The sequence below is a fragment of the Pocillopora damicornis genome, chromosome 14 (genome assembly GCF_964200805.1).
Source record: "Pocillopora damicornis chromosome 14, jaPocDami1.2, whole genome shotgun sequence".
In the NCBI taxonomy this organism is placed as follows: domain Eukaryota; kingdom Metazoa; phylum Cnidaria; class Anthozoa; order Scleractinia; family Pocilloporidae; genus Pocillopora; species Pocillopora damicornis.
Window position 1 is genome coordinate 4940548 of NC_142683.1, and position 22672 is coordinate 4963219.

The window sequence follows — 22672 nt, forward strand, 5'->3', positions numbered from 1 at the left end:
TCTTGTTTGTATTGATGTGTTTTATGACGGGGTTTGAAGGAATCTTCTGTCCAGTACGCTGGAAAGCGGATGAAAATGACCAGGGTTAACCCTTACACCCTTGAGAAAGACAGTCATCCAATTTCTTCTTACAATATCACCCCTGAATCACACATCACAGCCACGAGAATAGAAGAAATGATCATCAACTAAAGTGGCTCTTGATTTACAAACGATCTTTTCGTCAGCGCATTAGGAAATGGAGAAAATTTTAGAGAATATGCTGGAAAAAGTGAAGTCGTAACCGTGTTACCGTGTGTTGCTGACGAAGACACCTCCACAGTGACTCTCTCCACCCAGGAGAGGAGTGGATGACGATGGAGTGAGGGGAGGGAAGGGTTATAACCCCCTACTCACCTCCTGTCCATAAGGTAGTTGTAATTTTTACTTGTAGCTCATGCAACTGAAACCTCAGTGAGCTTGGGCAGGGTGAGTCATCTGGCTCGTTGGATGGCTCAACCTTGCGTTTATCCCTTTAACCCTCTAAGAGAGACTAGCATCTAATTTCTCCACATAATATCACCCCTGAATGACACATTTAGGTCACGATAATAAAGGAAATGATCACTGACTAGAGAAGCTCATGATTGTAAGACAAATTCTCCTTGTCAGTTCCTTAAGAAATGTAAAGAGGATAGTATAGAGAATATGTATGCTCAACCTGACATGGTTCAATGTAAACGTGCCCCAGTTCACCTCTAAGTGTTGTTATTGATGGCGGTTTTTCCTTCGTCTAAGAATGGCTCATCCCAGGCCCCAGATTATCTCTCTCTCCCGCCTCTGGAACAGGAAACGGCCCCGGGAACGATGTAAGAGAAAGAAAGGTTGAGAAAAGTCTTTCGTACATATTTCATAAAACAACTCATAAGGCCTTTGTTGAAGTCCTAAATGTAATAACTGTCCTAAATGTAATAAAGTCCTAAATGTAATAACGTTCGGTCCTAAATGTAATAAGCCTCCTATGCAATCGTTTAACTGCGCTAACATTGAGATGTCAAAGTGACAGCTGTTGCACCAAAGAATCCTCTGACCAATATTCATGGAATATTGCGGGTTCACTGATATTAATCAGCGTCTTTTTATTTGCTAAAGACGTAGGTTGAGAAACATTGGTTACAAAGCCTTATACTGATACTGATGTGCTTTTGGCATCAAATTGACGGACGCAAAAGTAATGAGAACGTTGACCAATAGCTGTCTTTATATCATTGGCTCAGACTCTTAAGTGTAACAGATTTTAACGATATACTTCTGTCTTCAGTGCTGAAGTTAACACTTCATGAACCGAATTATAAGGAAAAGGAAGTCCACCGACTTATACCTTAGACAAATTCTGGGCTCGGAAGGGCATTTTTTGTGCTGTCTTCCCTTGCCAAATTTGTACGGGTCTGCATAAAATATATTCATATGCGTTATTGACCAAGAGTGAGGTCAAAATGGCTGGATATTAGCCGAGTTCCTTTTTTTTTTTGCGTTTTTATGGACTGAGACGAAGTCTCGGTCCATAAAAAAGTAGAAAAAAACGAGGCTAATATCCAGTAATCTTGACCATACAAGATTGGTCAAGAAAGTTTATATTCTCTTGGCTTAATCATTAAAGGATTCATTGTATAGCAAAAGATTTCACTTTGATAAGAATCAAGAATGGCCCGTTTATTTCGAGAGCCGATAGTGAAAGCCAACTGTGTTTGCAGCACAATAAACTCAGGAGGATCGTTAATTTTTTTTTTTTTTATGTATATGCAAACATTGTCCAAAAGTTACGAACTTTGTAGGTTTTCTTGCGTGGGATCAATACGGGAAATCCCGAGCGGGCGAGGGTGGGCCCATCATGCCCGCTCAGGTAGCCAATCAGAACACAGGATTCACTTCATTTTGCCCGCGTGCGCTGCTAGCTATATGATAAAGTGACTTTCAGAGCAAGATATCTACTGACCAATTATATGTTATCCCATTTCACGATCACTGGTCTCGACATGTTGCCTTTTTTCCACGCAAGAGTCAAATTGAACCATTGAGCTACGACATTCAACACATGATGGTCAGTTGACGGTCTAATGAACCATTCATTTTTTTCCTTTAGCCCCTTATGACGGGTTCATCAGTTCCCGAACCGAAATATTGGGAAAAAAATATATTTTAAAGTTGATCTCAAGTTTGTATTTCATTTTTTGTCTTCATCTCTTCTCCCCGCCGTGAGGGGAGAAAATGAATAGATATATAGATGAATGAAAAAAGAAAGCTCAACAGTTTCCACTTATAGTCATATGGTACATGAACTGATTACTGAGGTGGAGTAAAGCCATAGAGGGCTAGAAATGCAATACCCTAAGTTCAAAATTGAATAAATCAGGATAGTCATTCTTAAAAATGAACTCAAATGCTTCATTAAAATCAACCGACACTGGATAACATTGATGTGCAAAATTTCAGTAACGCTACTGATAATAATAATTTTCTTTTGGATTAACATGTGACACAGCGAAATCATTCAAACTGCTCTAAAATGGTGCATCACTACTAAAGACTTTAACACGAACGAAAACATCAACAAAAGCAAGCTAGTTCATCATCAATTGTAGTCAATGTCTTCCAAAAAATTAATAATTTCGTACCAATCTATTCCATCCTATTAAGCTTCCAGCCAAGCACTAGCCCACTTTGGGCTGGAAATGATTTTCTTCAACTCGATCAATAAACCGCTTTATGAACCATGATGTCTAGCAAGTAAAAAGACGCTGATTGATATCAGCGAGCCCGTAATGTGACATGTGTACTGGTCAGCGGTTTTTTTGGTGCAACAGCTGTCACTAACATCTCAGTGTGGATGTCCGCCGTAACAACTATGCACTGAAGGAGTTGAACGATTGCATTGGTGGCTTATTACATTTAGGACTAAATGTTATTACATTTAGGAGTTTATTACATTTAGGAGTTTATAACATTTAGGACCAAATGTTATTACATTTAGGACTTTATTACATTTAGGACAGTTATTACATTTAGAACTTCAACAGCCTTAGGGGTAATTCCTATAGATGTCAGAAAAAACACTTTCCGTTATCCGGTCGGAAAGTGTCCGAACACTGCCGTGCCGTTCTTTCGTCTGCACCTTCCGTACATCGAAACGGGTTTAGAGCCCCTTGCTCCTGCACGGGTACAGATTTCAGTGTAGTAAAACCCCGCTCGCTTCAAATGTCAGAGAGAAACAAAGAAAAAAAAACCGTCGTATAGTCTGAGCTCACCTGAGTTTGAGTTTGTATTTTCAAACAGTACTACAATATTTGCTCCTTATTTATATTGAACTTTTGAACTTGAACAAGTTGAAAATCAGTGTCAACCCATTTCGTTTTGCAATTGAGAGAAAATGACCGAAGTGATTTTCGTTCCCCTTTTGAAAGTTGGAAGACTCATTTGAAATTCAAATATTTATTTCAACATTAATATTCATTTATACTCTAACTCTTGCACGTGGAAAGAGCTCACGAACTGCGAGAAACTTTAGCGTCTTCGCCAGACACTCCATGTCAGTATACACTTTGCTTCAAGCCAAATTGCTTTGGATATGGCATCTTCCGTGCAGCAGCCTGTGTCTGTTTCTTCGAAGCTGCTTAACCGCGAAGTTCAAATTCGACGTCAAGGATTAATGGATGACAAACTGTCACGTCTTTTCGCAAGGTAAATAGCCTGAATATTGCTATTTTTGATAGAAATTCAGAGTTTCCCGTTGTTTCCCGTTGTTTCCCGTTGTTTCCGTAGCAAAGTCAAATGGCAGAGTTCAGTGCGCAAAGGAATATTACTCAAAACAATGTTAAAAGAATCACAAAAAGCAGTCGCCAGACAGTTTTTATGGAAGCACGTGACTTTTGGGGCAACAGCGAGTGATTCTCATTGTATTGATGGAGCATCAATCTCTTTTTCAATCATTTATCTATCTTTGTTTTCTGTACTAACTGGATCACACCATCCCTGCTCCCCTAATATATTTTACTAAAGAAGACATTAAAAATAATTTTTACTTTAGTACCTCGTGCACTTTTAGGATTCTCTTTCATCAGATTGTTACGCTAGTATCTCGCACAGTTAGGATTTTCTTTCATTTGACTGTTACGCTAATATCTTGGGCACTTTTAGGATACTCCTTCATTCGAAAGTTACATCAGTATCTCGTGCATTTCAGGATTGACTCACATTCGATTTTTACGTCAGCGTTTTGCGCAGTTTTAGAATCCTCTTTCATTGGATTGTTGCGTCAGTATCTCGCTCGCAGTTAGGATTCTCTTTCATCCTTTTCGTCTCTCGAGTATCTCGCGCACTTTTAAAGATCTCTTATTGGATTGTTACGTCAGTATCTTGCGCACCACCTTTAGGATTCTCTTTCATTGGATTGTTACGCTCGGATCTCGCACATTAGAATTCTCTTTAATTCAATTGTTACGCCAGTGTCTCGTGCATTGTTAGGATTGTCTTTCATTCGATTGTTATGTTGGTATCTGGTGCCCTGATAGGATTCTCTTTCATTGGATTGTCTTGTTAATATCTTGTGCATTTCAAGATTGACTGAAATTCGATTGTTACGTTATTATCTTGCGCACTTAAGTTTTCTCTTCTAGCTATAGTAGAATAGCTATAGTTGGTATCTCGTGCACTTTTAAGATTCTCTTTCACTGGATTGTTATGTTAGTATCTCGTGCATTTTAGGATTGACGTACATTTGATCGTTATGTCACGATCTTGCGCACTTTTGGGATTCTCTTTCATGCTACTGCCACTTTGGTATTTAGCTCACGTTTAGGATTTTATTGGATTGTTACGTTAGTATCTTGCGCACCTTTAGGAATCCCTTTCATTTAATTGTTACACTACTTTCTCACGCGCTTTAGACTTAATTCTCTCGTGTTTAGTTGGATTTTTACGTAAGTATCTTGTGCATTGTAAGGATTGTCTTACTTTCAGTTGTTATGTTATAATTCTTTCCTTTTTTTAGGATACTTTTTAACCGGATTGTTACGTTATCATCTTGCGCACTTTAAAGATTCTTTATAATTTGTTTGCTATGTTAGTATCTCGCGACCTCCGGGATTCTTCCTCACTGGATTGTTTCGTTAGTATCTCGAGCATATTAGGATTTTCTCTCATTGGACTGCTATGTTACAATCTTGCACACTTTGAAATTCTCTTTAATTTGATTTTTACGTTTGTATCTCGCGCACTTTAGAATTCTTTTTCATTTGATTGGTACGCTAGCGTCTCGTGCACTTTAGAATTCTTCTTCATTTGATTGTTATGTTAGCATCTCGCGCACTTTTTAGAATTCTTTTTCATTTGATTGTTATGTTAGCATCTCGCGCACTTTAGAATTCTGTTTCATTTGATTGGTACGTTAGCATCTCGTGCACTTTAGAATTCTTTTTTATTTTATTGGTACGTTAGCATCACCCGCTCTTTAGAATTCTTTTTCATTTGATTGATACGTTCGCATATCGCGCACTTTAGAATTCTTTTTCATTTGATTGGTACGTTAGCGTTTGGCGTACTTTAGAATTCTTTTTCATTTGATTGTTATGTTAGCATCTCGCGCACTTTTTAGAATCATTTTTTGTTTGATTGTTACGTTAGCAACTCGCGCTCTTTTAAGAATTCTTTTTCATTTGATTGTCACGCTAGCATCTCGCGCACTTTTAGAATTCTTTTTCATTTGATTGTTACGCTAGCATCTCGCGCTCTTTAGAATTCTTTTTCATTTGATTTTTACGCCATCATCTCTCGCTCTTTAGAATTCTTTTTCATTTTGTTGGTACGTTAGCATTACTCGCTCTTTAGAATTCTTTTTCATTTGATTGATACGTTCGCATATCGCGCACTTTAGAATTCTTTTTCATTTGATCGATACGTTCGCATATCGCGCACTTTAGAATTCTTTTTCATTTGATTGGTACGTTAGCGTTTGGCGTACTTTAGAATTCTTTTTCATTTGATTGTTATGTTAGCATCTCGCGCACTTTTTAGAATTCTTTTTCATTTGATTGATACGTTTGCATATCGCGCACTTTAGAATTCTTTTTACATTTGATTGTTACGCTAGCATCTCGCGCTCTTTAGAATTCTTTTCCATTTGATTTTTACGCCAGCATCTCTCGCTCTTTAGAATTCTTTTTCATTTGATTGATACGTTCGCATATCACGCACTTTAGAATTCTTTTTCATTTGATTGTTACGCCAGCATCTCTTGCTCTTTAGAATTCTTTTTCATTTGATCGATACGTTCGCATATCGCGCACTTTAGAATTCTTTTTCATTCGATTGGTACGTTAGCATCTCGTGCTCTTTAGAATTCTTTTTCATTTGATTGATACGTTTGCATATCGCGCTCTTTAGAATTCTTTTTGCATTTGATTGATACGTTAGCGTTAGGTGCACTTTAGAATTCCTTTTCATTTGATTGTTATGCTAGCATCCCGCGCACTTTAGAATTCTTTTTCATTTGATTGTTATGTTAGCATCTCGTGCACTTAAGAATTATTTTTCATTTTGTTGTTACGCTAGCATCTCGGGCACTTTAGAATTCTTTTTCATTTGATTGGTACGTTAGCATCTCGGGCTCTTTAGAGTTCTTTTTCATTTGATTGGTAAATTAGCCACCGCAAAGAGTAAAAAGGCGGACGTTTCGAGCGTTAGCCCTTTGTCAAAGCGATTGGAGGAATTGTGGGTTGTCACGGTGTGTGGGTTTTTATGCAGAAAGTGGGAATACGGTGAAGAGAAAACAAGATAAATTAGTTGAATGAAAAGCGCATTGAACAAAAATAGCGTCTATTGTGTTATGCCTCGATCTTCGAAGCCTCCCGACACATGTAAATGAGGTGAACCAAAGTGGCAGGTGTTCTGCAGTTACTTCGGAGTCCATTTAGGCTGAAGTGTTTCGAAAGTATCTTTGCTCGAGGTGTTAGAATCATCCTCTTTTTCATGGAAAAAGGCTTTCAACTGAACGCGGCGGAGGAATTTTTCAAAGTCTTGCTTAATTGAAAATTCGTCGGTTTTTTAGGATATGGGAACAAAATTTAAGCCCTTACTGGGAACTAATTTTTCTGAATCGGAAAGTAGTAAATTTCCTGGAATGATAACAACAGTTTTGAAGTTTTCAGGCGATGAGTCGCTCATAATTTGAGGACCGATAAGTTGGCCGAGTTTTTGGGCCTTAATTTGGTGCAAATGGTAAAAAAGTTCAAAATTGGCATCCTGAATTTTGGCACGAATGGATTGTACTAAAACAACTGAACAGATTTTGGAAAGTTCAGAGCGGCAATATAGAATTTGTTGGTTGAGTTCGTAAGGTTTTTGGCACATAGCTCTGATTGTGATTCTCATAATATTACTTGAAAAAGAATTTTGGGCGCACTGAATTTGGTAACGATATTGATAAGAATGAGAAAAAGAAGATGCGTGAAATTTCACGCATTGTCAATAAACTTTATCTTTACTTTTTTGTCGTCTTCTTGTTTTTCAACAACTTCACGTTTTTTAAATTTACAGTATAAAAGTCATACAGGTTTGAATAGCTTAAGCCTTCAAAACTCAAACATAAAAGAACCGAAACAATTTTTTTAAAAAAAGTTTCTCATTAGCACGTCAACCGAACCCTAATTAGATCTAATTAGTAGGAGATTCGATACATTTTGTTCACCCTATTCATCATGATAATCATTTGCCAGAATGTTAAGAAAGATCAATCAGTGTGTTCTAAAAGCTCTGCCCTACTATATTTTTCATAATGCTAAAAATTACTCATTGTATGATTGTTATGTCTCGAGTCGTGGCATAAATTAAACTTCAAGTTCAATGTATATGATGAAACACTATTGGATATGATTCGAGATTACAATCTTGAGAAACGCGAGCTCAAACCATGCAGAAACTGCCAAATGAATGACTCGTCATACTGATATATAAGAAGGCTTTCAAGAAGTGCAGATTTTTCTTTTATTGTAATGATTGCCAATCGTTTAATCACTGTGAATGGGTGATAGAACTTTCAAGCTTTTAATACTATACGTGATGATGTAAATTTTCGTTTATTTCTTTCGACGCGTTTCGGGTTACCTCATCGTGTAGACAGGCCCTAAGAAACCTTTTTGTAAACTTTGCCTCGTTTACTAAGGATAGAATCCTAACGAACCAGACTCGATCAAACTGTTTAATTCCACTCTCGTATTAACTCAGTTATAACGGGTGTGTAGCGAAATCATTCTCTTACACTACATTCTCTACATTATGATTGGTTGTTGCTAAGCACTGATATAGACGGTTGTTCAAGGTTGCGTCGATCGTACAAACCGATCAATATCCCACAATCACGAAAGGCAGTGCTTCTAGCTCTTGATAAAAAATGATGTCTCTCTAGCAAAAAAATTGTCTCTCTTGATATAATGTTTACAGTTATTATCTGATATGTATCACGCACGAAACACAAAGTCCCCGACAACCTAATTCATCTCTTTGTATTACCCTCCTGTGCGAGATAATTAGTGGCAGTTTAGAACAAAAAATCACAATGGCATACAAAAGGGTCACAATTTAACTTGGAAACTCAATTGATTTGTTTTTTGATGTCTGTATTTTTATACAATCAATCTCTAAACCTATTTTACGCCTTGATGCTTTTTCAAAACAAAGAACTTAAAAGCAGCCATTTTCCAATGTAAAATATTAAAGCAGCGAAGTTAAACAAATCATGTAGCGAGTTTGAAAGGCGACAGTTAAATGTGTGCTACACAATGCTCATTTGAGTGCTAAAATTTGACCGTTGAAGATGGCCTCATCGTCGAAGCGTGTACGGGTGAGCTTTATCTCCGCAGAAATTGCTTTAGAAAAAATATTTGACGATGAAGACTCCGCTGGTGGGATGGGCATTGGAGAAGGAAGTGATCTAGACCGGCAGCTGGAAAATGAGAGTGGGAGATCGAGGTGAGAAGTCAATATCGGCCATCGCGAAACGCTGCGGAAGCAATTTTCTTTAAACTCGCATGCGTGGTTAAGAGTGCTTTGAAACAACGCGATTAAGATAAGATGTACCGTCACATAAAGTAGTGAAACCAGTGTTTTTCTGGAGGCGAATTTATGCGGTGGAAATTTTTTATTGAAAATGAAAACAGAGACTTTTGAAAATGTAAAAAGTGTGGTCAATAGAAAAAGAACACCTATTTCTTTGACCCAATAATTGCGCAAAATTCAAACCTTCCTTTCAACTTTTTTGATTTGTAGCGATATTTCACGAAGAAGATAAGATCTTTTCTGCTGCCATTCGATGGAACACAGGAATACCGAAAACTGTTGTCGAAAAAATTTGATTATTTTGAAATTAAATTAACGAGTTTCTCGTCAAAATGACACACTTAGAAATGTGTTATTTCATTTGCGGAGTTAAAGAAAATTTTCTTTAGGTTTTCGGCAAAGCTAAAATTTTTAAAAATGTGCTGCTGGAGCTGACTTCAATTCTCGATTGAGTTTTCTTTTTTCTAAAAAGACGTGACTTGATTTGAAGAAGTTGGAACCTAATTGTGAAATATCTCGGCTATTAAATCTAAAACCAATTTTACTTGAGTGATCAAACAATTGACACTTTTCGATTTAAAATTTCTTCGTATAAAGAAATTACGTCCCAAATATAACATTTCTAAGATCAGAATTCACAAAAAAAATTTAAAGAAATTAGTAATTTATGATCGATGGCTTCGATAATAAGTTCATTCATGCTCGGATAAGATTAAAACTTAATCAGATGAAAAATACCAAGCATAGGGAGCTATTGCAAATAAAACAAAAATGAAACTCGTTACTGTTACAAATAGTGAATCTATTTCACGAATTCAGAATTCAGAATTCAGTGCATCTCGCGCACTTTAAAATTCTTTTTAGTTTGATTGTTACATTAGCCTGAGCATGTCGCGCTTTTTAGAATTCGTTTTCATTTGATTGTTACGCCAGCATCTCGCGCTTTTTAGAATTCGTTTTCATTTGATTGTTACGCTAGCATCTCCCGCTCTTTAGAATACTTTTTCATTTGATTGTTACGCTAGCATCTCCCGCTCTTTAGAATTCTTTTTCATTTGATTGTTACACTAGCATCTCGCGCTCTTCAGAATTCTTTTTCATTTGATTGTTACGCTAGCATCTCCCGCTCTTTGGAATTCTTTTTTATTTGATTGTTACGCTAGCATCTCGCGCTCTTCAGAATTCTTATTCATTTGATTGTTACGCTATCATCTCGCGCACTTTGGAATTCTTTTTCATTTGATTGTTACGCTATCATCTCGCGCACTTTGGAATTCTTTTTCATTTGATTGTTACACTAGCATCTCGCACACTTTAAATTCTTTTTCATTTGATTGTTACGCTAGCATCTCCCGCTCTTTAGAATTCTTTTTCATTTGATTGTTACGCTAACATCTCCCGCTCTTCAGAATTCTTTTTCATTTGAATGTTACATTAGCATCTCGCACACTTTAGAATCCTTTTTCATTTGAATGTTACACTAGAATCTCGCCCACTTTAGAATTCTTTTTCATTTGAATGTTACTCTAGAATCTCGCCCACTTTAGAATTCTTTTTCTTTTGATTGGTACGTTAGTATCTCGCGCACTTTGGAATTCTTATTCATCTGCTTGTTACGCTAGTATCTCGCGCTCTTTAGAATTCTTTTTCATTTGATTGCTACGCTAGCATCTCCCGCACTTTGGAATTCTCATTCATTTGATTGTTACGTTAGCATCTCCCGCACTTTGGAATTCTTATTCATTTGATTGTTACGCTAGCATCTCGCGCTCTTTAGAATTCTTTTTCATTTGATTGTTACGCTAGCATCTCCCGCACTTTGGAATTCTCATTCATTTGATTGTTAGGTTAGCATCTCCCGCACTTTGGAATTCTCATTCATTTGATTGTTACGCTAGCATCTCCCGCACTTTGGAATTCTCATTCATTTGATTGTTACGCTAGCAACTCGCGCTCTTTAGAATTCTTTTTCATTTGATTGTTACGCTAGCATCTCGCGCTCTTTAAAATTCTTTTTCATTTGATTGTTACGCTAGCATCTCGAGCTCTTTAAAATTCTTTTTCATTTGATTGTTACGCTAACATCTCGCGCACTTTAGAATTCTTTTTCATTTGATTGTTACGCTAGCATCTCGCGCTCTTTAGAATTCTTTTTCGTTTGATTGTTACGCTAGCATCTCGCGCTCTTAAGAATTCTTTTTCATTTGATTGTTACGCTAGCGTATCAAGTGAAAAAGAATTCTAAAGTGTGCGAGATGCTTGCGTGACAATCAAATGATTACCAAAGTAAATCTTCCCCAACATTTAAAAATTCTCTTAACAATGACATAAATTCTAAAGAGTTTGGAAAGAGATGTGTTGCGCTATTTCTTGGTGTTTCAAGACTCTGGAGCGAAGGGATTTGGTGGTAAGTCTCCAAAAATCCACGTGGCCATGTTAAATAATGGAATCACGTCCCAAAAATTTTAAATTCTATCACAATTTATCACAACAGCACCATTGCTAGCCTCTGCTCTTGCAGAGTTCCGCACCTCGACTCAATCGAACTTTGAGATGGAAAGCCACAGAGACGAAATAAATGTCACGTGTTGGCTCCATTCGAAAACATGCCACGACTCATTTACCTTCCTTAAGGATTTATTAAAAGGAAATGTTTTCCAAAAGATAGCTTACACATTAGAATTCTTGTCCATTTGATTTCCTTATGCTACAAATTACTCATTGCATGATTGTCATGTCTCGAGTCGTGACATAAACTAAACTTAAAATTCCATGTCTATGAGTTAACATGAGCGGATATGATTCGAGACTTGTATAATCTCGAACCTTGTACAAGCGAACCAGAACCATGCAGAAACTACAAAATGACTGACTCGTCATACTGATATAAGAAAGCTTTCAAGAAATGCTTTTTTTTCCTTTTATTGTTATGATTGCCAATCGTTCAATCACTGTGAATGGGTGATAGAAATTTGAAGCTTTAATACCATACGTGATGATGTAAATTTTCGTTTATTTCTTTTAACGCGATTCGTTTTAAGCTTAGAATAATTACTGAAACATGCTGCAGAAATTACAGCAATTACCTAAATACATGTTATTGTGTGTTGTCACATTTCGGGGATCATACAATTAGCACTAAGCACATACAATTAGCACCGTTAGACGTAAAAATTGACAAATTTTAACCGTTAGTCGTAAAAAAAGTTAACCGTAAAAAATATCTCTGGTGGAAACAATGGAAAGGTTTTAACCGTTAGCCAGAAATTGGCCAAAATTTTAACCGATAGCCGTAAAAGCCATCACCCCATTGAGACCCTCCACTAAGCTTTAAAACACAATTCTGCTCCACGTTCTCCGGCGTAAGACAACCCACAATAATGAACTCGATTCCTTCCACTCTTCAAGACCTGCAGGAAACAAACGGGAAGAAAAGTCTAATGAATTTACACAAATACCACACGACCTATCTAATCTTATATCTTATAATTATATCTCACCACGATAAGCAAATATGAGATGATTTCAGACGCTTTCTTATCTGTCGTCATTGGATTCGTGAAATATCGCTACAAATCAAAACAGTTGAAAAGAAGGTTCGAATCAGTTTTGCGCAATTATTGAATCCTCTTTTTTCGAAACACTCTTAACCAGGCATTCGAGTTCAAAGGAAATTGCTTCCACAACAAAAAGAGGGCATTGCTGCCACGTAACAAAAAAAAAAAAGACAGATAAATAGAAATTTAAACTTGTTTATAACAACTTAAATCATTTTAAAATCTTGTGATAGCTTTGATGCCAATTAATGTCCTCTTGCTGAAACCGACCTCAGTTATTGAAACAAAGCAGTAAATAACCGTTTTAAGATGGCACTGTAATGTTTTTTTTTCGTTCATTTTTGACTAACAAACACATTTTGTTTCAGAGTCAACTTGCTAATCTACAACAATTGCCTAAATACATTTTATTGCGTGTTGTCATATTTCGGGGATCATACAACCAGCACTTAGCTTTAAAACACAATTCTGCTCCGCGTTCTCCGGCTTTATAAAACTTACAATAATTAACTCGATTACTTCCACTCTTCAAGACCTAAACAGAAACAAAGAGGAAAAGAAGTTTAATGAATTTCCACAAATACCACACGACCTATCCAAGAACTAGGTCTGATTATTAGTGCTTGCTATTAGGGATACGAATGAGGGTAGACTGCAAATTTCTGGAATAGCGAACTCAGTCTTTCTCCAACTAATCGGGTTACCTCACCGTGTAAACAGGCCCTAAGAAACTTAACTCTCAGTTAACTCGTTAATAAAGATCTTCTTCGTCAAGTCGCAATCGTGAGAGAAAGTAAAAATTGTGAGTCTATTCTCAAGTCCTAGCTACAGAGAACTTTAAGGCCAGTGCTCTTGAAAATATGAATAACATCCTTATTTCTTATTCTTTCCTCTCTTGCCTAACTTACGTGTTTTACAGATAATTTAACAGAGAATCGCTATATTGACGGTACTAGAGTAAGCTTTAGCTAAAATATTTCACTATCATCAATTTAAGTTACAGAAAACTTCAATTCATAGCCAGCAATAGTTAGAACGTCAATTCTTAGTCGTACCTTTCATCGTGTTCCGTGGGAAAATTTCGGCTTGGTTGAATACTGTGACTTATATTCTCGCTTGCCCATCTCCTCTCCCCATTCGCTATCGTTCTGTTGGCTAACACGGCACGTTCATCATTCTCCACGGGTTCCCTTTGCATCGCAGGTCTGCTCATGAGGAAATAGATGGTCATCAACGGTACGATGACACAGAGTAGGCTGAAAATGTATTGAATAACAATCATGTTTGCCTGTATAATTTTTTTCCAAGCAGAGATGGAACAAGGACAACTTTCTGAACTGTTGATGCAGATGAATCATCTGAATAAGTTGGAAGTTATGAAGAATAAGTTGCAGTTACCGTAACTTATTCACACTCATCTGTAATATTTGACGCCCCCGCATGCTCGCCGCCTACGCTGAAACTGTCCTCACAGAAGCGTGAAATCCAAACAACGCTCCTCATAAAAAATTGAAAGATATAGATATAGGGACAGTCAAATGATTACTAAACAAATTAACGATCGACTTTATAAAGTGTGAATAACAGTATTCGAAGAGGAAAATAAGCTTACGATCCCGTTATTAAATGCATGGCAAATGTTTTAATGGGGCATGTCATTAAGAGGACTGTTGCTGAGCTCCAGCAGCACAATTTTTTAAAACTTCAAGAAATTGATAATTAAACTCCTCAAGTGAAATAATACATTTTCAAGTGCGTTATTTTAACGAGAAACTCGTCAATTTGAATTTCAAAAGGACCAAATTTAGGATAACAGTTTTTTCGGTATTCCTGTGTTACATCGAGTGGAAGCATAAAATATTTTCATTTTACTTAAAGAATTATTAAATTACATTACACTTAAAACCAAATTCCTCGTCCAGAGAAATAACAAAGAATTTCTTGCGTCATGTTCAGCCAGACTTTGAACTTTTGCCCACAAACTTGTTTGTGCGAATTGAAAACATGGCGTTACATAAACCAGCAAAATAAAAAACCATCGCAAAGTAATTTAGCCGTCGAATTATACCAATGTCCTCTTGCTGAAACCGACCACAGGTGTTGGAACAAAACAGTAGATAACAGTTTTACGATGGCACTGTAATGTTTTTTTTCTTCGCTCATTTTTGACTAACGAACACATTTTGTTTCACAGAGTCAACTTGCTAATTTACTGAACTCATTTCGAGAACTAAGTAATCCCTCAATTTGCCATCAGTTTCCTTATTGCCCTTTTTTGTCATCCACAACAACAAGATAATTTATCTTTTGAAACATCAGCCAAGGTACTCCTGGGACACCTGGGATACCAGGTGTACCTTGCCAGTTAAACGAAAATAAGATAGAAATAATGGCATTGTGTGTGATGAATTCACACCTGCAAAGGGAAATAAATCAAGAGTCACGGTATTTTGAAAAAAGAAAATCTGTTATCGAGAAGGTGACCCTGAAACTGAAAAAGGATTTCAAACAAATTTATTGATAGGAAATTGAAATTTGCTTTTACGACTTTGATAAAACTGATAAAATATCTTAGATTCTAATCAAATATAAAAATATAAAGCCTAAATTTAAGATTCCACAAAAACCGATACGAAGAACACCCATTAGGGACTCACAGAAACCTTGGCGGCGACGGTAACAAGAACGTAGGAAAACAAAACAGCTATTGAGCAAAACAATGACACAGCGCGCGCGCCTTAAAACTTGAAACAATTCTCAAGCGTCCCAAACAAAACAAAAACGTGAAATCACCAAGTTTTACGTCCTTTTGGCAAAGAAACCTCGACAGAAATTTATTCAATTACAGCATAAATTGCAAGCGCAAATGCACACCGTACACAGTTTCTTAAAATTGTAACTTAACATGTTACATATTTTCTTTGCTCTTCCTTTTCCGATATCTGTTTCCAGCGACGTCCACTTCTGATCGTCATCACTTTGTCAGGCATTGTGGCGCATTTCGCGGGACAAAAACTGAGATTTTAGAGGGCTTAAATTTATTTTAGCCCGCTCACACGCTGGCGTGATTGTTCGAGCTGTTTCATTGTCATTTTTTTTCCAGTTTTTATTATCCTAATGCCCTTCAAATGCATTTCATATTTATAATTCTATAACAATTCGCATCAATATTTCTTTGGAAAAAGTCTTATAAACATTATCATCCACATAAAGACAGCACAAACTGTTATTATCATTATCCAGAGCCACATGGAGCAGGGCGTCTGCGTCAACTCTTCGAGTCTTTCCGATTCTCTTTTCAGTTTTTCGAAATTGTTGTCTGCAAGTTTTGTTGAATTCTCCAGTGTCTAGATGAGAAAAATGAAAAAAATCATTTCAAAGCATTTTAGAAACTTCAGAAATCTTGCTCACTCGCACTTCGATGTAGCCTGCAGAGCAGGGGTAATTTTGGTAAGCGATTTGCTTCGCATTTTCTTGGTTGTTAAACAAATTCTCCTTGTCAGCACCTTAGAGAATGTAAAGAGAACAGAAGGGAGAATATGCATGCAGATGTTAGCGAGTAAAGGGCTAACAATCATCAAGAGCTTCTTTTGTTGGTGATCGTTTCCTTTATTCTCATGACCTTGATGTGTAATTCAGGGGTAATATTGTAAAGAGAAATTAGACGCTGGTCACTTACGGCTGAAAGGGTTAACCTCTTACACCCTAACATCAGTATGCATATTCTCCATACTGCTCTTTATACATTTCCTAAGGTGCTGACAAGGAGAATTTGTTTAACAATCAAGAGCTGCTTTAGTTGGTGATCATTTCCTTTATTCTCATGACCTCAACTTGTAATTCAGGGCTGATATTGTAAGGAGAAATTAGATGCTAGTCAAGGTTGAAAGGATTAAGGAACCTGGAGTAACAAAGAGAACTACATGCTCTTCTCACCCAGTTGCATTCAGAGAAAACCCACCTTTGAATCCTCTTTAATAATATTACCGGCCATGAGTGATGTATGCTTCAAGCTCTGTGCCATTCTGATCATTTCCTCTGCAATATTTTCCTGCATATTCTGGTGATGTTGTAACACTGTGTCTATGCTCCCATCTTTGGTTTCTCTTTTATCACCTGTTGCCCTGAAATGAAGTGCAGCCAAGGAGAATCAGATCTGACTATAAACATTATATATGCTGTGTGTAATTTACTGGCTAGCCTGCAGAACAAGTATGATTTTTTTCCTTTCTACTTTTCAGGTGAGGGAAGGCAAGTGGGAGGTAAACTTGAAAGGCGAGACTATACTAACATTCACTTCTTCAACTTGCATATGAAGTTGAAATCACTGTTTTGTCCTTTCCCTATTATGAAATTACATGTGATCTATTGTTGAACAGACACACCGCAAGACAGAAACTATTTGTAAATTGTATACTTATATGCTTTTCTAATACATGTTGATCTTATTAATATAAGTTTTGTAAATTAAAAAGGATACTTTAAACTTATTTGTAAATCTGTGTTATGGGAACAATAGTACCAAATATGCAGTTGATTAAACTTGTGATTATTCATCAATAAGTAATTATAAATCATTCAAAGCTTCATTCTAAATGACAAAATAAATTTTATAGATGACACTGTACAAATAAAGCAAATGACTGTTCTTACCTCTTCCGCAAGCCCAGAGGATCCTTCTTGTCACTGTCTGCATTTCAAGGAGAATTAATAAACAAAATTTTTTTTTTAACAGTTACAAGGCTCATAGATTATATACTGATAATTCTTGTGCAAGGGTGAATCCAGGAATCTTTTGATGGGGGAAGGGAGGGGGAGGTTCCAATACCACAGCCTTGATAAACCAAGAACCATTTAAAGAGAAGTAAATATTCAATACTTCATATTGAGTAGCCTGTCATTGCAAAAACTTGGTGTCAGACTAGTGGTAAAAAATTCTGTTACAGTCTGGTACAGGGGGAGTCCAGACCCCCCTCCCTCACCCTCTCTGACCCTTCTCCTAAATTGGAATCAGATAAATGGTAAAAGAATCCACTGTTCTGGAGTGGGAAGCCAGTCTGCACCCCTACCCCCACACTCACTGACCATTCTCCTTCATTGTTGTTGGGCAAGAGGTGAAAAAAAAATCCACTGGTCTGGAGTGGGAAGGGGGGGTGGGTCAGATGTTTGCACCCCCATACCCCTGCCTTGGGCCTGCCACTGCTGTATCATAAAAATAAAAACTTTAGAAGTTTGTTCTTACCAGTTCCTAGCAGTTCATTTCTCATTTCCCTATTTATCTGTGATTTTGCCTTGATATGTAGTTCTTGTCCTTTATTTAATGGCCGTCCTGCGTCTCCTGCGCGGTTAGTTTGGGTGGGTGGCTGACTCAATGGTCTCACCAACTGCTGGCTGGCAATCAGCTTCTCAGTTGGTGATTTCTAGAATAAAACCCCAGCTAATACTTAATTGATAATCATGCAGCAGCCATTATTAAATAAATTTGCATACTAATTTCCTCCTAGCACAGTGATCAGGCTCTAAGCTACACTGAACCTGTGCATATAAGTTAAGCTTACTACCTACTGGACTACAAATTCATATGCTGGGAGCTAGATAAAGTTTGAAAATTCATTTTTACCCCCATTAATGTATCTTATCACAAAGATTTTCCATAGCTAAGTATGGCAGGATTTATGTGCCTGAAAAAACAAAAGTCAATATAATCTTCATGGAGAGTGTTTCTTTAGTGCCAAAAAATATTGATTTAAAGTTCAACTCAGTCACTGTTAAATCCATTGCCAGTCTTACCATTTTATGAGTTTCAATGAAACCTTTCAGAAACTCCACCTTCTTGGTGTACTCATTCATTGCATCAGGACTTGGTTTGCTGTTAAATAAGATTAAATTTCAAGAGAATGGCAAAGCCACTACACTGTTTATAAAGAAGTATTATTGAAAAGAACAAAAGGGGTAAGTTTCTAAAGAAAATGTCAGTGGTGATGCATGGGTGGGAGAGTATAACAGGGTAATTTAGTGTTATCAACTGAGTTGATAATGTAAATTGGCCACCGTAAAGAGCTTTAAAGCTAATGTCTTGAGTGTCAGCCCTTTGTCTTTTGCTCAGATGAAGAGCTAATGCTTGAAACATCAGCTTTAAAACTCTATACAGTGGCCAATTTAAGTTGTCAACTCAGTTGATAATACTTAATTCCCCTGTTAGTGAAAAGACACTGGTTCTCTGATGGAAAGCACAAAGGATCAGAGGTTTGAAGCATCTCTCAAACATACAATCAGGGAGTTGCATGGTGAGAAATAGAGAGCATAAAGACAAGCTTTATCATTGAGCCCCCAGAGTTACTTAATATTAACATCTCCCACGTATTGTTCCACTGAATTACATCCCATCAGCTGATGGGCACTGATACCAGATATAGTTGTTGTAATTCCATTTTTCATGTCTAAAAAAAATTGAGGTAGAGATAAAGGACAACAGATATTCAGCCCCCCCCCCCCAAAAAAAGTTTTGAATCAAACTAAAATTTGAGCTTTAACATAGACATTCCAGTCTACAAGAGACCCTTTTCTTGATAAAAATCAAATTATATTTGGTTTATTTGCCAGGAGATGTGTAAAGGGGAATCTGGTTAGTATTTTGAAGTGTTTTTAAATACCCACTTGCTTGATTTCCGTAGTTCGGTGACTTGTCTCTGGAGGGTTGATACATACTGTGAACATAAAAGTAATTTTTTTTAACTGTGAACATCAGTGTGCATATTCTCCATACAGTTCTCTACACTTTCCCTTTGGTATTGACAAGGAGACTTTGTTTTACAATCAAGAGCTCCTTTAGTTAACAACCAATTTTGATTTTCTCATAACCTCCATATTTGATTCAGCAGTATTGCTGTGAGGAGAAATTACGTGCTGGTCACTCTCGGGGGTTAAAAAGTTTAAAACGTACTAAGCATGGCCAATTTGATTCCATTTTGATTTTAGTTATTTGTCAATTCAGTCTTTTTTTGGTGCAATTTTTCCCTTCCACTGATTTCGTATAGCTGCGAAACCTCCTTTTGCTCCTCTTGTCACCACTGTATTGAATCATTAAAAGGTTTGATACTGGGATGTGAAAATTTTTTGGTTATTTGGTTTTGATTGATTGTTTTGGCAGTTTTCCGATTTTTAATGACTTTTTCTATGGTTTTGCAGTTTCTTATATACCCTAATACCTCCCTCCCATGTATATCATCTGGCAAGGCCCCTTACGTTTATATTTCTAGTAATTTTTATAAGCAATGAATGATAAAAAAAATGATGTTGCAGTAAATAGTTTCCAGGTTTTATTAATACGTTGCACCAATAGGGTTATCACTTGTTTTCATAACTTTTATTGACTGAAATCAAGAAATGGTTTCTATATATTTTTTTTCTATCGCCTTAGGTCAAGCATTTCTCTTGTTTATTTCATTAAAAAGGAGGAAATTTCTCAAAGCGCTGAAAGCAAATTGTTTCCCTGTCTGTGGGAATAGCCGCTCACGATGAACCAGTAAACACGGTACAAATTGTATAAAATCAATCACTGTGATGTAAAAGATCATGATGTACGTGAAGTCGTTAACAATAATATTTTGGAATAGAAACGTTTTCAGAGAGGTGAATTAACATTAGTGATGTAATCTTACCCGATCTAGTCTCCAGTTTACGTTCTCTTTATTTTCTTGAGTCTCCTCCGCCATAGCTTCACATCGTTCTAAAAGTCGCCGAAAATTTATTTCCAGTTTCGAGGCCGCCATGTTGGCAACTTTAAATTTACATGGGTATAAGCTTACTTGTAGTGTATCACATAGAATTGTGGTTCATCGTGTAGGCTCACAGCTTAGTTGAGCACCGGAAGATTGCTGACTGTTTCTCGGCCAGCCTCTTTCCTATAATGACGAACTCAGTAGAGGTGTGAAAAATGGTATGTTTGGTATAAAATTAAGGGTCAGGATTTGAAGCACGGATAGCACACCTCTACCCCCCTCCCCTGGGGCTGTACTCGATTGTGGATATGGCAGGCCTATTGCGAAGTCACGGACTCCTGATATAAGAAATGTGTTTAACATTTGGACACCAACATCATTCCGTTTTCAGGAAATACGAATCATATGAAAGGGTGGTTACAGCCCAATGCCTCATTTTTCGCAGTTTTGATTGTTACGTGGTTACAACTTCCTCAACTCATCACAAGGCAAGGCAAAGAGTAACAAGCCTCTATAATTACTGAGTTTTTCTCACCCCCAGAATTCTTATAATTCGAAACGAAAATCACTGATACCCTGAATTCCGCTCAGTTTTCTCTCAATGCCATGTGGTTAACTTTGCTAAGACGTAGGGATTAATTGGAATCATGCGGAATTTTTAAGTATTCTCGTCCGTGTGCGGCGCTCGATCAATTATCACGTATTGCGCGACATCTCTCGAGAGCGTGACAACTATACCATCTTAACTTAAAATTTACATTCAGATTAGATCTCTTTTAGCTTGCTCTTGGGAAAATCTTACTTTGCTCGAGGCAGTTTCTTAAAATGACCACATACTTTAAATATACAGATAGGGGCATGCCTTAGCATGTATTCTGGTGAATAAATATTCGGATGTCTCAGAGGTAGTTTGTGACGTGTATTTCGGTTACGTCAATCAGAGAAATTATGAAACAATGTTTTTATATGAATCGATCTCCAAGTATTGTGCGGGTAGAAGAGAACTGTGTCTGTACTTGTCAGTTCCGTTTTTTCACGCCCGTTCTTTTAAAGAGACCTGTGTTTTCAGAAAGGTTTTAGATCCGTCGCAACCAGGAGCAATTCGCTGTACTTATCCTGTTTACGTACTTGTGAAATTCTGAGGACTTCAGCATTACTCGAGAAATCAAGGCGAGTATACTTGGTCTTAATAGCAAAGCTGGTTACACCGAATGCAGTCAAAATGTGTATTTGGTTATATTTTGGCTATGATATTGTCGAAAATATCTATAAATATTTCCCTATGCCAAGGGCCGATCGATGCGTTATGCGTGCAAATATGATAACAGTTAAAAAATTGTATCTATCATTCCACAGGCAAAAAATGGCTTCCGTTCCGATAAGTTCAGCGTATGTGAAGCAGTTGGAGAGAAATTCCATGTCGGAAACGAAAGCACAAAGTAATGGTACTGAACTGGCAAAATATGAGAAGAATCAGGATATTGCACAAGAAAGAAGGCCTTTTTCTAGTTGCATCTGTAATGTGCAAACGATGTTGCAATCTTCCCTCCAGAGTCTGCCATTTTTCTCATCAGCGCCAAGTGAACAACGGTTTAAAGAGTGCGTGGATCGTCCCTAAGCACGGATTTGCAAGATACGCTAAATTTTATCTGAGTGGAAGTGATTACGAAGCATTTTAACAGGGAAGAAACACCTTTTTCATTTTCGGTCTCCTTGACTATCGAATCCTTTCAAAATATACGTGACCTCTTTCATGTATGTGTCAATTGTGCGAAGCGCTGAAAAGCCTGACTAAACAAAGTGGCACGTGAACCTAAATAACAGCCAATCTTTGATCTTCTCATATGAGGAAGTCGAGATCGGGGTAGACGTCACGCCAATGAGATGCTCCCTTGTAATCAAAGGTTCAAAATCACAACATGTGTTCAGGATTCACGTGTAACAATTTGACATGTTTTATCTCGGAAATCAGTTTGAGGAAAGACTGAATAAATCGCGGTTATCATGAATTCTCCAGTGGACATCCTGGAAGCCAATTTCTGCATTTTGCACTCGGTTCAAGCAGACGCTAGAATTATAAGAATCATCTCAATATCCCAGCGCGTGGGAGGAAACATAAGTTGCTCGTTGCGTAAACAGCAACGGAAATCCTATATGCCTGTCTTGCAAGTAAGCGTAGCAAAGAACTGTATGCATTATGAATTATGAAGTTAGACGGCATTTTGCCGAAAACATTCATCCTGGCGATGATTAACAATAAAATAATTTTATAGTCGTTTACGTTGTGTTTGGTTACAGTAAATAGTG

At 37.1% G+C, this 22672-nt stretch overlaps 1 protein-coding gene and 2 long non-coding RNA genes across 8 annotated transcripts; 1 reads left to right on the forward strand and 2 right to left on the reverse strand.

Annotated features, from left to right (window-relative positions):
• Positions 1 to 12083: 12083 nt before the first annotated feature.
• On the reverse strand, positions 12084 to 14720 carry LOC113676764 (uncharacterized). 4 transcript variants are annotated; one of them, XR_016182965.1, is made up of 4 exons: positions 13700 to 14067; positions 13146 to 13179; positions 12588 to 12656; positions 12360 to 12497 (listed from the first exon to the last, which is right to left on the reverse strand). It is a non-coding gene; the product is annotated as an uncharacterized LOC113676764 (long non-coding RNA). The 4 variants fall into 4 exon arrangements; XR_016182964.1 differs by lacking the exon at positions 12588 to 12656 and having other exon boundaries at positions 12084 to 12497; positions 13700 to 14076; XR_016182966.1 differs by lacking the exon at positions 12360 to 12497 and having other exon boundaries at positions 12581 to 12656.
• Positions 14721 to 15441: 721 nt separating this feature from the next.
• On the reverse strand, positions 15442 to 21074 carry LOC113676783 (vesicle transport protein USE1). Of its 3 annotated transcripts, none has more exons than XM_089194023.1 (8): positions 20941 to 21074; positions 20306 to 20373; positions 19302 to 19351; positions 18435 to 18513; positions 17887 to 18064; positions 17298 to 17334; positions 16606 to 16768; positions 15442 to 15991 (listed from the first exon to the last, which is right to left on the reverse strand). In XM_089194023.1, exons 2-8 carry the CDS (start codon positions 20357 to 20359, stop codon positions 15809 to 15811), a joined length of 744 nt encoding a protein of 247 aa, XP_089050149.1. In that variant the 5' UTR covers positions 20360 to 20373; positions 20941 to 21074; the 3' UTR covers positions 15442 to 15808. The 3 variants fall into 3 exon arrangements, with proteins under 3 accessions (XP_089050149.1, XP_089050148.1, XP_027049294.1); XM_089194022.1 differs by having other exon boundaries at positions 20453 to 20998; XM_027193493.2 differs by lacking the exon at positions 20941 to 21074 and having other exon boundaries at positions 20306 to 20883.
• A 58-nt stretch (positions 21075 to 21132) lies between these two features.
• LOC149034115 (uncharacterized) lies at positions 21133 to 22640 on the forward strand. Its single transcript, XR_016182967.1, has 2 exons — positions 21133 to 21535; positions 21722 to 22640. It is a non-coding gene; the product is annotated as an uncharacterized LOC149034115 (long non-coding RNA).
• The last annotated feature ends 32 nt before the right edge of the window (positions 22641 to 22672 follow it).